General features: G+C 39.1%; 1 protein-coding gene across 10 annotated transcripts in view; it reads left to right on the top strand.

Moving 5' to 3' along the window:
* The window catches only part of LOC100010026 (ras GTPase-activating-like protein IQGAP2), a 270,208-nt gene that overhangs the window by 42,235 nt on the left and 213,365 nt on the right, over window positions 1-14,608 (top strand). For all 10 annotated transcript variants that reach the window (XR_008917926.1, XR_008917925.1, XR_008917924.1 and 7 more), the window contains exons 14-17: window positions 411-535; window positions 5,802-5,965; window positions 10,219-10,379; window positions 14,224-14,348. Coding sequence is in view for 5 of the 10 variants with exons in the window: in XM_056824762.1 (XP_056680740.1) it covers window positions 411-535; window positions 5,802-5,965; window positions 10,219-10,379; window positions 14,224-14,348 (575 nt within the window). In the remaining 5 variants the exon portion in view is untranslated. The remainder of the gene's footprint in view (window positions 1-410; window positions 536-5,801; window positions 5,966-10,218; window positions 10,380-14,223; window positions 14,349-14,608) is intronic.

Consider the following 14,608-nt stretch of genomic DNA (forward strand, 5'->3'; position numbering starts at 1 on the left):
GTGCCTCCTAGACTTTAGTTCTGCCAGGGCAGGACAGCTACGCGAGACATCCCTTCCCTGAGCCTTCCCTTTGTGGGCATGCTCCCACCTGGAAGTCATTTTCTGTGTGCTGTAAATAGCTGTCCATCCCTGTGTAAGTCCTACGGAGGTGCGGGTTCCTTGTGGTCAGAGGCTCTTTGGGGTGGCCATGGCGTCCTCTAGACACTCGAGTCCCCACAGGGCTTTTCCCTTTGCAACGTCATCGTTTTACACGTGCTTCTCGGGTGAATGTCACGGAAGGGCGACAAACCCTGCTGCCTGCCTGTTCTCCTACTCTTCCCATAGGTCGCTCTCCCAGTGTCTGTCGTGTTTCGTCAACTGAAAGGGACATTTAAAGATAATGGATGTTTGGTGACTCTTGTCTTCCCCAGGTACGCTAGCAGGCTCATGTCCATCAAAAGAGAAGCCTCATCTCAAGGACAGGATAACCTGAGGCGGGATGAAATGCAGAATCACATTGATAGGATCAATGTGGAAATTGAAGAAGAAAAAGCAAGTAAGTACAGTCAGTTGGGTTATGCAGAATGGTTGACAATGTCAGTATTCTTTATAATTAAAGGCTTAACTTTTACCCAGTAATTTGCTCAATTTTTCATGTTAGTCCTTTTTGGGAGTGGAAATACTTCTAATAGTTATTACATGTTTTTTTGTCTTAGTAAATGGAAAGGGAATCAATACAAATATTGGTTTCAAGCCAGAGAAAGCGAATTAAATTACTTTAACAGGGTCACTCTGTTAGGAATTTCTGGGTGGCCAGATTTGAATCCAGGACTTCTCAGCTCCAGGTTCAGCATCTTATCCACAGCCACCAACTTCCCCTCCAGAGGATTTCTAAAGGTGACTTTTTCATGGCAATGACTATAACTTCATCCTCTTGGCCGTGGCGCTCTGTTCATCATTTTGATCACAGATGGTGATAGAAATGTAAAGGATGCGGGATATTGGACTAAAGTCTTCCTCGGCCGAGGAAACATTCTGGAATAATGAGGAAATATCTGATGTGTGGCTCAGTGCCTAAAGTGCTGACTGCATAGTGAGGAAGGCTGGAGTTCAAGTCATGTCTCAGCTACTGCCTCGTGATATGCCCCTGGGCCAATGATTGAGCCTCTGGCCGAGGTTCCTCCACGCCAATATGGGGGAAATAATAGTAGCTACCTCTCAGGGTTGTGGTCAGGATGAAAGGGAGATGATATTTATGCAGCACCGAGCAGCACAGTGCGTGTCACCTAGTAGGGGCAGAATGTATTCTTGTTCCCTTTCCTTGAGTCAGTAACCTTAGATTCCTGCGAGGATCAAAATGGATCAAAATCAGGAGTCTGCATTTCTGGTCCCAGCTATACCACTAAGGCCTTTGGGACTGTTGGAAAAATGATTTGTTCTCCATGGGCCTCAATTTCTTAATCTGTTTTGGGAGGGTTTTACAGGACTTTGCAGCTCTCAGGTCCTCTGTGGGATATTTCCAGGTTTATGTTGTTATATTTGCCTTTCCCACCTCTCATCTTTGTAATGAAATCATCCCTGCCCTGGTTTCCCCTTCTTTGACTTGTCAGCAGCCACTCATCATCATTTCTCTCAAGTCGCAGAGGTTGTGAGGCATCCTTTTCCTCTTCTCGTCTCATGCTTTCGCCGTAGTTTTGTTGGAGGACGTCCATGTGCGTCGATGTTTAAGGCTTTGGGCTCTTCTCGAGCTTTGACATGTGCCCTGCTCTCTTGCAATGCTATGTGTCACCTTGTCAGCTGTAGCTGCTCCAAATCTTTTTGTCCCCTTTTGATGGGCAGGTTGCCTGAGACACCATCTTCATCTTTTCATCAAGGATCACTCATCTCTGATATAGCCGAGGTATTGTAGTCATCCTCAGGGTAAGTGTTGATTGGCAGCTTTCTGCAAGGTATAAAGTTAAAATTTAGAGGAGACTGAAGCAAGATAGAAATTCGTTTCTCTCTGCAAGGAGTATTATATTTTTAGGAGGTTTATTAAAGGTTAAGGATTAAAGGAAATCCAGAATAAGAAAGCACATGCCTAGGCCAGAGAGGCCTAGACAAGATAACCTCACATCATGAAAGAGACTCGTCTTCTCAAAAACAGAGGTCCAAAAGAGACCTAGCCTATTCACAACCAGGTTTAAGTACCCCATCTCACTCTCGGCTCAGGTGAGAATTCAGTGAGATTAGAGGGCATTCTGGGGAAGTGGAGCAAGGATTTCTGGGGATTGAAGAACTAGATTCGAATCTATTTTTACAAAGGCAGGTCTGAAACAGAATTTGAGTAGCTTTCTTTCCTAAAACTTGCTTTTAAAAAAATATGGCTAGGGGGCAGCTGGGTAGCTCAGTGGATTGAGAGCCAGGCCTAGAGATGGTAGGTCCAAGTTCAAATATGGCCTTAGACACTTCCCAGCTGTGTGACCCTGGTCAAGTCACTTAACCCCCATTACCTAGCCATTACCATGGTTTCAAGATGGAAGATAAAAGTTTTTTAAAATAAAGATGGAGAGCCCAGTATTGTACTGCTTCATCATCAGTTGTCTTATTTTTGTTCTTTTTTAATTTGTTAAAAAATGGCTTCCTATATTGTATACATTGCCTATAATATATACATTCCTCAGTGATGGATTTGAGAAGATTTAATCTGAAATCTCCTCTAACATTTACCTGCTTTACTTCAGTTTCTTATTGAGAGTGGAAAAGGACCTTATTGTTTGAGAAAATCCACCCCACCATCACACCAACTCAGGCCTAAAGCATTGAAATGGCTTGGACAAATACTCTATAGCTTCTTTGTCCTGTAGCCTCCCTAAATATCCTTGGAGGATCAATCATTTTTAAGGTTCCTCTCAATTGTTGTCCTCAGCTACAAGAATCCTGGAATTGAGAAGCAGTTTCTATGTCAATTTTCAAGTATTAGCCTCAGTTAAAATTGACAGAACCTTAATTTCCTTTTTTTAAACCAATGAGATTATATAAATTATTATTTTACTACTAAGTATATCTGATAGTCATCACCTGAATCAGATTAAACAGTAGTATGTGAAATGTCATAATGTAGTTCTTAAAAACCAATAGCCATAAAAGCAATATTGCATATTTTGTATAGACCCCTGTGTTTGGAGTCCAGAAAATTGTTTTTTAGCCCTGTCTTAGATAGTTTTCCATTATGTAAATCCAAGTACATAGTTGCAATATTTGTAGACCTCTTGACCAATAAAACACATAAAGGGCAGCTGATGTCTCATTGGATAGAAAAGGCTTGGAGATAAGAAGTCCCAAGTTCAAATGTGACTTCCAACAGGTCTTAGCTGTATGCCCCTGATTAAGTCACTTTGCCACAATTCCCTAGCCCTTACTGCTCTTCTTCCTTGGAATTAATAGGTAATATCAAGTCAAAGAGAGAAGGTAATGGCTTAAAAAAAAAACCCACACACATTGAAGGCAAAATAGTTCTCATTTATTTTTATCCAGGCAACAATTTAAGATAAAACAGAGCAAACATCCTGACCACATTTTGCTTTTTTACAATTTAGCAGTTGTTTAGCTTAGAGAGAGTGTTTTGTTTTTCAAATATCCACTTGAGGAAATTTAAATTTCCATAAGCATATGGTAACTGTATATCTGGCTGTCTTGTGACCCTAAAAATTAATCCATTCACCAAAGTCTTCAGCTTGTTGTGAACTGAGGTTATAGAACATGGTGGCCTGACTCATGTTATCTTTATTTTCTCTACTCTGTCTTTCAGAAAATATATGACAAGAGAAAGCAGTGTTGTCTTTTCTGAGGGAGAAGAATGTGTATCATTAGTATTTTCTTGTACATCAGGAATATTCAATGATAACTGACCTGGTCATGTGTGGATCCCTTATTTTTTATGTTGTATAGAGTTTGCAAAAGACATAATTCTCCCTTCAAATGTTTAGAAAGAATTGAAAACCTTACACAATGATTAGCCTCTTCTATGAAGATGTGGAAATAGCCAAATAATACAAAGATCACAACATGACTTTCTCCCAGAACTATTTTACTTGACATCTTCCTTCATACAGTAATGAAGTTTTCATTTTTCCTGAGTCTTTGTTTGAAGAAAAGAGTAACTTTTGGCCATGGGATGAATGCAGACTTAGCATAAGCATTTCCTGACCTTGAGTGATGTCAGATGGTAGAGTGGCTTTCAGAGAAAGTGTGTAGGCTCTTTTTGGATATATTTAGAAAGGGAATAATTTTCCACCTGTAAGGGATGGGTTATATATAATCTTGGCTGGTATCTGGGCTTGTTAGCAAGAGGACAAGTGATGAAAAGGTCTATAGTTTCTCTGTTGAATTTTGTTAGTGTTGTCTGGATATCTGCCTTACAGGGATGGAGTCCAATTTTGGTCTTTTACCTCTGCTCAGCAGTGGCACAAGTCAGCAATCATTTTTCCCACTGGTTTACAGCCAATTCTATTCCCTGGTCCCTGAAAACCATGCCAAGTCCATGTTTCCAAAATGTGTTCATACGAAGCCTTAAAATTGTTTAGTTGTAACCTGTTGTATTTAATGTCTGATCTCTAGGTCACAGAAGCTGCAACTGTGTCTAAAGATACTTTCCCTTTGAGAAATTGTGAAAGTGCTTATGCCTTTATGATATTTGCTATAATAAATCTTAAATTGACACAATTAAATCACACATCTTTGTTATATTGTGCTTTGTTTTGAAATGTGTGCAAACAATATAAAAATTGTGAAAATATACATTTTTTTCTTTAAAATGACACTGTAGAACACAGAGACATGAGAGGCAAGTGTCCTGTGAAATGTCTATTTCTAGTCAGGCCACATGCTGACATTAATACTTACTATGTGCCAGGTCCCTTGCTCAGCATTTGCAACATGGAAGAAACAGCAAAAACATATTTACAGATTTGCTGGAACATAAATTAAGTATCTATTCAATCCAACTAATATTTGAGATATTTAGATGATTTGGTCCCTACTCTCAAATGGTTTGATTAATTAATTAAATTAATAGTTTAATGGGGTTTGAGGAGGAACAGTAGAGAAACATATCAAATGATACTAAATTAAGAGGCAAACCAGAAAGTAGAGATGGTACTCCTGTTCATTTTTCTGAAACTCAAGATTCTTGTGGGCTAGAAGAGTCAGGTTTAGTTTCATATGCAAGATGAAACATCATGAGGCTGGACATTGAAAGGGAAGTGTTTTGAGCCCTATAGTCTAGGCACTTGTGGTTTGAAATACTTATTCAGACTATAAGAATAATGTAGTACTCTGTGAAATGGGTACATAATTAAAGAGAAATTTGTCCAATTCAGAATAAACAATGAAACTGTAAAGGCAGAAACATATCTTTCAGAGAAGAGAAAAAATGTAACAAAGTGTTATTTTAAAGTTAAAATTAAGATATGTAAAATAGATAGCTTTTACAATTTTTGGAAGATTTGCACACACAGAAAAACAAATGCTGCTGCAAATAAGGTGTCTATCATTGCAAATTAGCTTCAAGATGGAGCCCTTTTTAAGTACCTGTTCCAGTATACCTTGGTAAGCTAAAAGGGTGTTGGGCATGAGCTGATCTATGATTCCTGTTGAAAATTAATGAGACTTTCCATGTCTAGCACCACATGGTATGGCCTAGACAACAAGACTAGTCAGGTTCTCTCCCGAAGAGTAGGTAGTGATCTTTAATCCCAGTCACCGAGAGATTCAAGGGGAAACACCACCAAGTAACTAAAGTGTGATTCTGACTGCCATCTGACTGCCTCCTTGTCCTCCAGGGCTCACTGCTGTCGATGAGATCAATGCTGTAATTCGAAAAGGTCATCCCAGTAACACCGTGATGGCACTCATGAAGCCTGAGGCCAAGCTCCCTACCGTTCATCCCTTTGCTGCTGTTCTGTATCAGGATGAACTTTTAAACCTTCAGAAACAGAGCTCTTTGGTAAGTCCAGGAGGACTATAGCTGCATGACTGTCTCAGAGTGGAATATTTGGTTAGAAGACAAATTGTGTGACCCTGGGTAAGCAATGGTTTAATCTCTCTTTGTCTCAGTTTGCACTACTATAAAGTGAGGATAATAAAAGTGTATACTTTTCAGGGTTGTTGTCATCCTGGGCAAATTGATTAATCATCTGTTCTCTAAGCAACTCTTTCTGACCATAATTGTGGAGAATTTTCCAACCTGTATTTTGGGCTATAATCCACCTTTCCATGATTTCCCAATAGTTGTCCTAATTTTGCTTTCTAGAATTATGTAGTATTTTCCCTTGTTTCCATGAATCCACCTAGATGCCACACAACTACTACAAAAATGGAAGAGGATTATTCCCCCTGTACACCATCATTTTAGAAACTAAGATTGTCAAAGCTGCCTTTATGTTGTCCTCTGACTGACAGTTATTGGTATAGCAAAATTGTCTTAATAAGGAACTGTCTTCTACAATAATGAGTTATCAGTAGATTGCTCATATTTACCCAATGGCAATTGCAGCTGATTTTTAGAATTCTATTCTCAGTGAGATAGTGGTTTTCTGAAAAAATTTTCTAATTGTAGGTTCCTTCCTGGTGGTTAGCATGAAAAGAAAAAAAAAACAACACCCAAAACATTTCATTCCTTCTTCAAGTAAGGAACTATATTGGGTTTTGTGGAGATAGAAACGGAAATATAATATGACCCCTTTACTCAAGAACTGTGCTTTCCAATGAAAGATATGATTTATAGATGGATAACCATAGTGCTAAGGACTATGGCTATCAATATAAAAATGTTCACTCCCCCTCTTTTTTCTCTTCCCAAAATATTTTCTTCTGTTTTTCTTGTTCCATTGATTCTTTCTTATTTGGACAAATGCATATTTATGCTACTGTACCCATTCCATGGCCTCCTGTGTTTATGATCTTCACAAATGTCCCCCAAAACAAATTAAAAAGTGGCTATCAGGGTGTATTCACGAAGCATTCACTGCCCACTAAGACAGGTGAGGTTTGTATTATCATAGCTCACAAGTCTTTTGCACAGTTAGGTTAAGTTCTCTGTGATAAAGGCCAACTTGGCTGGTGAAAGAGTAGATCAATCAGAATCAGAAAAACCTGTGTTCAGATCATGTCTCAGATACTTATTAGTTGTGTGACCCTGGGCTACTCATTTAACCCTATTTGCCTCAGTTTCCTCATCTATAATAAGAACTGGATTAGGAAATGGCAAAACACTCCATTATCTTTGAGAAGATAACCCCAGGTGGCATCACGGAGTGTTGGAGACAATTGAAATGACTGAACAACAATAACAATCCATTGGTAATTGTCCAACTTTGAGATCTTTGGCTTAGAAGCCTGTAGTGTTTTTGGATGCCTTCTCCAGGAATAAACAGAGAGAGATGGCAATTTCCATTTGTACTACAATTATATGATTGATTTTGTCCTGGGTTTCCCTATTCTTTCTGGCCATATTTATTTTTCAAGACTTACACCTTTGGGAGATTTTGGATAGTTGGGTCAAAAGGAGTTTATCCTGTCATTTACCATTCCTTCATGGGTCATCAGTTCTGTTTTATCAGTTGGTCATTGGCTTTGCCAACATATACCAGACACTTCCAGCCAAGATCTTTCATGAAACAAAAATCACTTCACATGTAATTTGTAAAGGTTTTATCTTACCTGATCATCAGGGTCTGGGTAGATGTTTTCTCCTATCTTCTTTTGAAACCCTTACCTTCTGTCTTAGAGTAATACAAGAATCAGTCAATACAAGGAAGAAAAGTGCTAAGGGCTAAGCAATGGAAGTGAAGTGAATTGTCCAGGTCACACAGCTATGAAGTATCTGAAGCCACTTTTGCACCTGGGTTCTTTCACTTCCAGATTTCACACTCTATGAACATAGCCACCTAGCTACCCTCTCTCATCTTTTTTACAATATTGATTAATGTAATGATTAAGAATTGAGTGGTATTTTCAATATTAACTGTAGAGAAGACAACTTGCTCATTCATTCTATGTGTAACAAGCCACTAACCAGCCAAGAAATATCAAGGAAATCATGAAGAACAATCTACCTAGGGTAACTGTAACAGACTTCCATAGAGAATTCCACTAATTACTGGTGCACAGTATAGTTTCTCGACTGATTGCCTTATAGAAAATGAAATCTTACAGAGCAAGTAAGGAGAAAAGAGGTATGCAGTGATGGTTTCTGAAGAACCACTCATTCTAATCAATTAAATGGCTAAATAGACAGCCTAAATTGCCTAGCCTTAACCACTTTTCTTCCTTGGAATCTATTCTTAGCGTTAATTCTATGACAGAAGTTAAGGGATTTAAAAAAATAGACTGAGATGAAACAATCAGGCAAGTAGGAGGAAAACCAGGAAAGAGCAATCCCATGAAATATAATGGCTGTTTGACCTTACTTAAATTACTTCACCCCCATTGCCTAGCCTTTACCACTCTTTTGCCTTGGAACCAATAAATATTGTTGATGCTTAAACAGCAGATAATGTTGTTGGTTTTTTTTAAGTTTCTAACACTTTCTCCAGCCATGCCTCTAATATTAATCATGGTTCTATGATTTAGGTTTTATTGATTTTATTGATTGGGCCCTTAACTTTTTCACCTCTCAAGTGGAGAATTATACTAGCATGTATTGACCTAACAGATTGACTTTGAAGGTCACTTAAACTAATGGTTAGAAAAGTTGTCCCTACCAGGAGTACTAGCAGCTAGGCGGCTTAGTGGATTGAGAGCCAGGCTTACAGACAGGAGACTCTGGCTTTCCAATCTGGCCTCAAACACTTTCTGACAGTGTGATCCTGAGCAAGGGACTTAATTAACCTCAATGGCCTAGCCCTTACCACTTTTCTGCCTTAGAATCTATATTCAGCACTGATTCTAATATAGAATATAAGAGATTTAAAAAATAGATTGAGATGGAACAATCAAGCAAGTAGGAGGAAAACCAGGACAGGGCAATACCATGAAATGTTAAGGCTGTGTAACTTTATTTAAGTTACTTCATCCCCATTTCCTAGCCCTTAGAACTCTTTTGCCCTGGAACCATTAAACAGTATTGATTCTTCAATAGAAGTTAAGGGGTTTTTTTCTTAAAGCTTTCTAAAACTTAAAGGGCTATATCTAATTAATAACACTGCTCCATCTTACATTACCCCCATGAGGCTCTTGTAATCACCTTGTAAAAATTGTAATATTTGAAATTACTTTTTTTTAAGCCTTTACCTTCCGTCTTGGAGTCAATAATACTGTGTATTGGCTCCAAGGCAGAAGAGTGGTAAGGGCTAGGCAGGTGGGGGTCAAGTGACTTGCCCAGAGTCGCACAGCTGGGAAGTGTCTGCGGCCAGATTTGAACCTAGGACATCCTGTCTCTAGGCCTGGCTCTCAATCCACTGAGCTTCCCAGCTGCCCCCTAAAATTACTTTTAAAGACTGATTATATTAATTATTGGTCACCAAGGATTTCACTTATGAAAATCCTAATGAAACACTCAAGTCAGAATGGAGTTTTATGGTAATTTAATTACAACGGGAGTAAGAAATTATTAGAGGAAGAGAAGGGAAGAGGGAGAGAAGGAAGAGGTTAACTCAACCTCCTGGCAGAGCCAGAGGGAGTTTTAGGCCTTGGAGGGCCAAGTCAAGGAAGGGAGTCTGTCCTTTCACTCATGTGACTGATTTGAAGGAAAGCTGTCTGCGGGCCTCCTCCCAGCTCAAGCTCCAGAATTGAACTGGCACCTAGCCCTGTCCACAGGAAGTGAGCGAACTCCAGAGGCTGTTCTCTACCTCACTTCCTGCACCTCACACGTGCCAATGGTGGCTCAAGTTTGGCTTAGGACAGCCCAGGGGGGGCAGTTAGTTGTTTCTGATTTGTTATTAGCTAGCACATGCCATGTAGTGTGGGTGTGCACATTCTTGGGTACTAGACCAAGCAAGATAGAGGAAATTTAAAAATCACATTGTAAAAATATCAGCTGTTGGCATTAGTAAGGACTACACTATTTTTCCTTATTATCTTTCTTGTTATCAATATTATCATTCTTGTTATCTGTGGTTATTCCATTTAATTTGTTTTCCTGAAGATTTGACCATAACACCATTGGCAGAGATGTGCTTAATGAAGTTGGGTTTTTTTTTTAAACAATATTTTCTCTGAAGCTGCGAAAATTCTCCTTATTGACATTTTCCCCTACAGAATTACTTGGCCCACGAGGAGCTGTCCATTACAATAGAAATGTTGTCAGCTGTTGCCTTGCTCAACCAGGCATTGGAAACCAAGGATTTTATGTCAATACAGAATCATCTCCTAAATCCTTCAATAGGCTTCAAAAACCTGGATGGAGAACACATGGAACGGTAAGGGATCCCTCATTCCTTTCAGCTCTTTGTCAGTGGTACCGGTGAGATTCTGGAATCATTGGCTCTGGGATCTGTAATCTCAAGGATGGAGTCGTTCCTGTCAAGCCCCTTTTGCAATGTTTTGTTTCCTGATCTGCCATATTCTAAGTGGTCATGAAGAGCTAAGAGTGCTCGTGGAGGTTGTCTTCATTGTATTTCCTTTTTCAAAAAGGTGGACTTCTTCCATTCAACTGTGGGGGATATAAGGGAAGCTGCCACCTTAACATATACATTTCCCATGCTTTCATGTAGAGTGGCTACCTTGGGCTTTCTTTCCAGTAAGAGAGGTACGGTGACAAGCTCAGGAAGAAGTCAGCAGGACCTGCTTTTGAGTCTTCTGTGGCCTGCGTGAGCCAGACCATGTTGAGCTCTCAGTGTCTAAGGCAACTCCCTTCACTGGTAGATCTGATTGATCACCTTTAGCCATCCTGTGTCATCCCCAGCCATCTGTCCCAGCAACTGCTATAATAGAGGGAAAAACAGACATTGAGAAGAGGAGGCTTCCTTTTGCTATTTCCTTGGGACAGCCTTGAACAGGGTCCTAGATAGCACATGCCAATGTTCAGCTACTGTTCCTTTCATTTGGTGCTACCAGAACTCACTCCTGGACAGCAAAGACACTGGAGCCATTAGTGCAGGATGGATGGATGTTCTAAACCAAAGTGAAAAGTTTGAGAAAGAAACATGCCTGAATGAGGTAGAGGGCAAGGCCAGGATTCTGTTCAGTCAGGCTCTACAGGCTTTTCATCATTTGTGTTGGCAGAGGGGAGGGATTGCCCAGTTTTAAAATATGGTAAAATACCCCCATCTCACACCCTGTACCACCACTACTAAGGTGAACAAAGGATCTCAAGAGGATTTGTTAGAGGTCAGCTAACCCAGCCACCTCTGTTAAAGAGAAGGAAACTGAGTCTTAGATAGGTTTATTGGTTTTTGCCTGTGGTCCCATGTAGAGTACAGATTTTTTTTAAAAGACCTTTACCTTACAGCTTAGGATCTGTATTATGCTTTGGTTTTCAGACAAAAGACCAGTAAGGACTAAAGAATGCAGGTGAAATGACTTGTCCAGGGTTAGGCAGCTAGAAAGTGTCTGGGTTCATCTTTGAATCCAAGACCTACCTTCTCTAAGTTTGCCTCTCAATGAACTAAGCCACCTAGTTGTCTCTAGAGTCAGGATTTTAATCCAGCTCTTCTGACTCCAAATTCTGCAGTCATAATATGGAATGAAACCTTCTGCCAAGAACCAAGGCTGTGTGACTTGGATGGATGTAAACATTTTAGTTATGAGACCATTTTTGCCCTCAAGTTCTAAGAAAGGGTTTTCTCATATGCACTTGTACTTATAATATACAAACTATTGTATCATAATTTCATGAAAGAGAAGTTTTGTTACCTCATAACACAGAAATCTCTAACAGGGGCCCAAACCTGCTTATAGTTCTCTGTGATGTCTAAAGGAAATGGTGGGTGAATCTGACTTGAATTGTCATACACTGACTAGACTCACTAGAATGAAATATCAGGAGGATTTCTTCATAAAAATATTTTAGTAATATATAATTCTGCTTCGTGGGAGCTTCGTGGGAGTGGTAATCTTACAAAACTGTAGAAGTGAATTCAAATCACTTACTAAACACCTGAACTTGAGTCACTTCATTCCCCCTACCTAGTTTTCTTCATCTGTAAAATGGGATCTGGGGCTAGCATGGGAGGTGGAATAGATGATTTCTACATTGCCTGGCCCATGAGTTGCAACTAAATGCAGTAGAAATATCTGCTGTCACTTTGCTCAATGGTATATTAGAAACCAAGGATATTGCCACTCTCTACTAACTGTAAGGTTTATGAAGGCAAAAATGATCTCATAGCTTTTTAAGTCTTTTTCTGATGAAGATAGAAGACATTAAAATAATCTCTTCTACTTTGGCTCCCTTTAGAAATTTTCTGTTTTGTGAGTTGAGATAACTTTTAGTAGCTAATGGTTTACAGGTACTAAAAATGGTTACTCTGGTAAATGAAAATAGATTGGTTTGGCTTGATCTGAAAGTTGAAATCCAGCATAAGTCAAAAACCATTCACAATGCCTGAAAAATGACCAAACAACAATTACAAAGTGAATGTGATAATTTCTTTACTAAGACCACTACTTGAGTATCTCCCAAAGTACTATTCTTATTAATCTTCAGAGATGTTCTAAGGATATAGTGTGTTATTCTGGAGAGAATATAGAATTCAGAGTCAGAAAATCTAACTTTGGGTCCAAAGTCTACCTGCAACTTTCAGGGTAACCTTTGGCAAGCCACCCCACAAAAGACTACTTTTCTTAAGAAACCCTAATTACTTTTGTACCATTAAGTGGGTTGTATTTTAGTCAGTATAAAAAAGTAACCTTACTCTCAAGGGACTAGTTAAAAGGCAGGGAATGTAGGCACACGAAGGGCTACATGGGGGCCCAGGTTAGTATGTGGCAGGAAAAGGCTTTAGACAAGTTTAGCATTTGTGCTTTTCAGTAAGATGTAGGAACAGAGGCAAGCAATATCAGAAAGAGAGTGGAGCATCATAAAGAAAATATGGTGTGCTAAAAAGTGCCTAGAACTGGTGTACTAAGCTCTAACCCTAATGCTATGACCTTTAAACTTTGCTCAATCTTAAATTTTCTAATCAACAAAATGAGGAAGATAATAATCATACCTGCATTATTTACTACCTTAGGAAGTTATTGTAAGAATCAAATAAGATCAGAAATGTAGTCAAAGTATCTGAATATGTTAAATAAATGTGGTACTGATAATTAAATTTTTTAAAAGATTAATTTTAGAATAATTGAACTTGATGCCTGTGAGCAATATGAAAATGCTTTATAAATTGCAAATATAGAAGATATATGAGAGAGACAAAATGATGGGGAAAGAGATTGGGAAAATGAAGGGGAGGGAGAGATAGATCAAGAGAGGGAAACAAAGGAAGCAGAGGGAGAAAGAAAGAACACTTATTAGACACTCATTTCATGCCAGATCCCCCCAAAAGTTCTGAAATTAGGAATAAAAGCAAAAAATAAATAACCCCTGTCAGTTTGAAGCATCTTCAATTTCAAATGAAGCAGGGCCAATATCAGTGTACCAAACAAAGCTGAACAGGGAATCATGGGGAGGAAAAGAATAGAAAAATCTGAAAAGACAAGAACTGATCTTGGAGGGAAAGTAGAATAGATGTTGGGAGAACTTTCTTAAATGGTTCCTGGGTGAGAAGCTCATTGACACAAAGGAGAGGACCACAGGGGTGTACAGGATACTCTTTCTCCTGCTGGAGACCAGCAAGTGATTTCTTGTAACCTGTAAATTTAGCTTTCCATGGAGGCACTGAGAAGTTGCAAGCAGAGACTGAAACCATGGTAACAAAGATAGTATTTGTCAGAGACGAATTTCGAATCCACATCTGTCCGTCATCCCCACTTTCACATACCACCAGCATCTTCGCCTCATGTACTGAAAGAAACTACTTTTTGCCCACCCTGAACCCTGAACTAACTACTCTTTTTTTTCCCTGAAGTCATCAGTATCTTTTCAGTCTCAGATTTCTAACTTGCTGATCATCCTTCATTCTTCACTCTCCCACTCTCTCTCTCACCATCCTCCCACACATACCCCCCCCACACACACATTGAGGTAGTTTCCATGACCCTTTAATTAAACATTTTCTTCAAAACATTGAACCAAAATCGCTAAACTAAAGGCACTTCATGAGTATTTAAAAAAGTTTTAATTTAGTTTAAATTTAAATTAGCCACTTTTGTCTTCCCCAGGTATGCTAGCAAGCTCATGTCCATCAAAAGAGAAGCCTCATCTCAAGGAAAAGATAACTTGAGCAGAGATGAAATCCAGAATCAAATTGATAGGGTCAATGTGGAAATTCAAGAAGAAAAAGCAAGTAAGTGCAGTCAGTTTGGTTTTATAGAAAGATTGAAAATGTTGGTATTCTGGATTATGGTTTCACTTTTACCCAATGTTTACTCAATTTTTAATTCCAACATTTTTGGGGAAATTGTTCTAATATGTATTACCTGATTTTTGTCTTAGTAAATGGAAAGAGAATCAAAACAAGTATTGGTTTCAAGCCAGAGAGAGGTAAGGCAAGTGGAGTTCAATGACTTTCACAGGATCACTCAGTTAGGAAAGTATGTAAGGCCA

The sequence above is a fragment of the Monodelphis domestica genome, chromosome 3 (assembly GCF_027887165.1).
Source record: "Monodelphis domestica isolate mMonDom1 chromosome 3, mMonDom1.pri, whole genome shotgun sequence".
NCBI classification, from domain to species: domain Eukaryota; kingdom Metazoa; phylum Chordata; class Mammalia; order Didelphimorphia; family Didelphidae; genus Monodelphis; species Monodelphis domestica.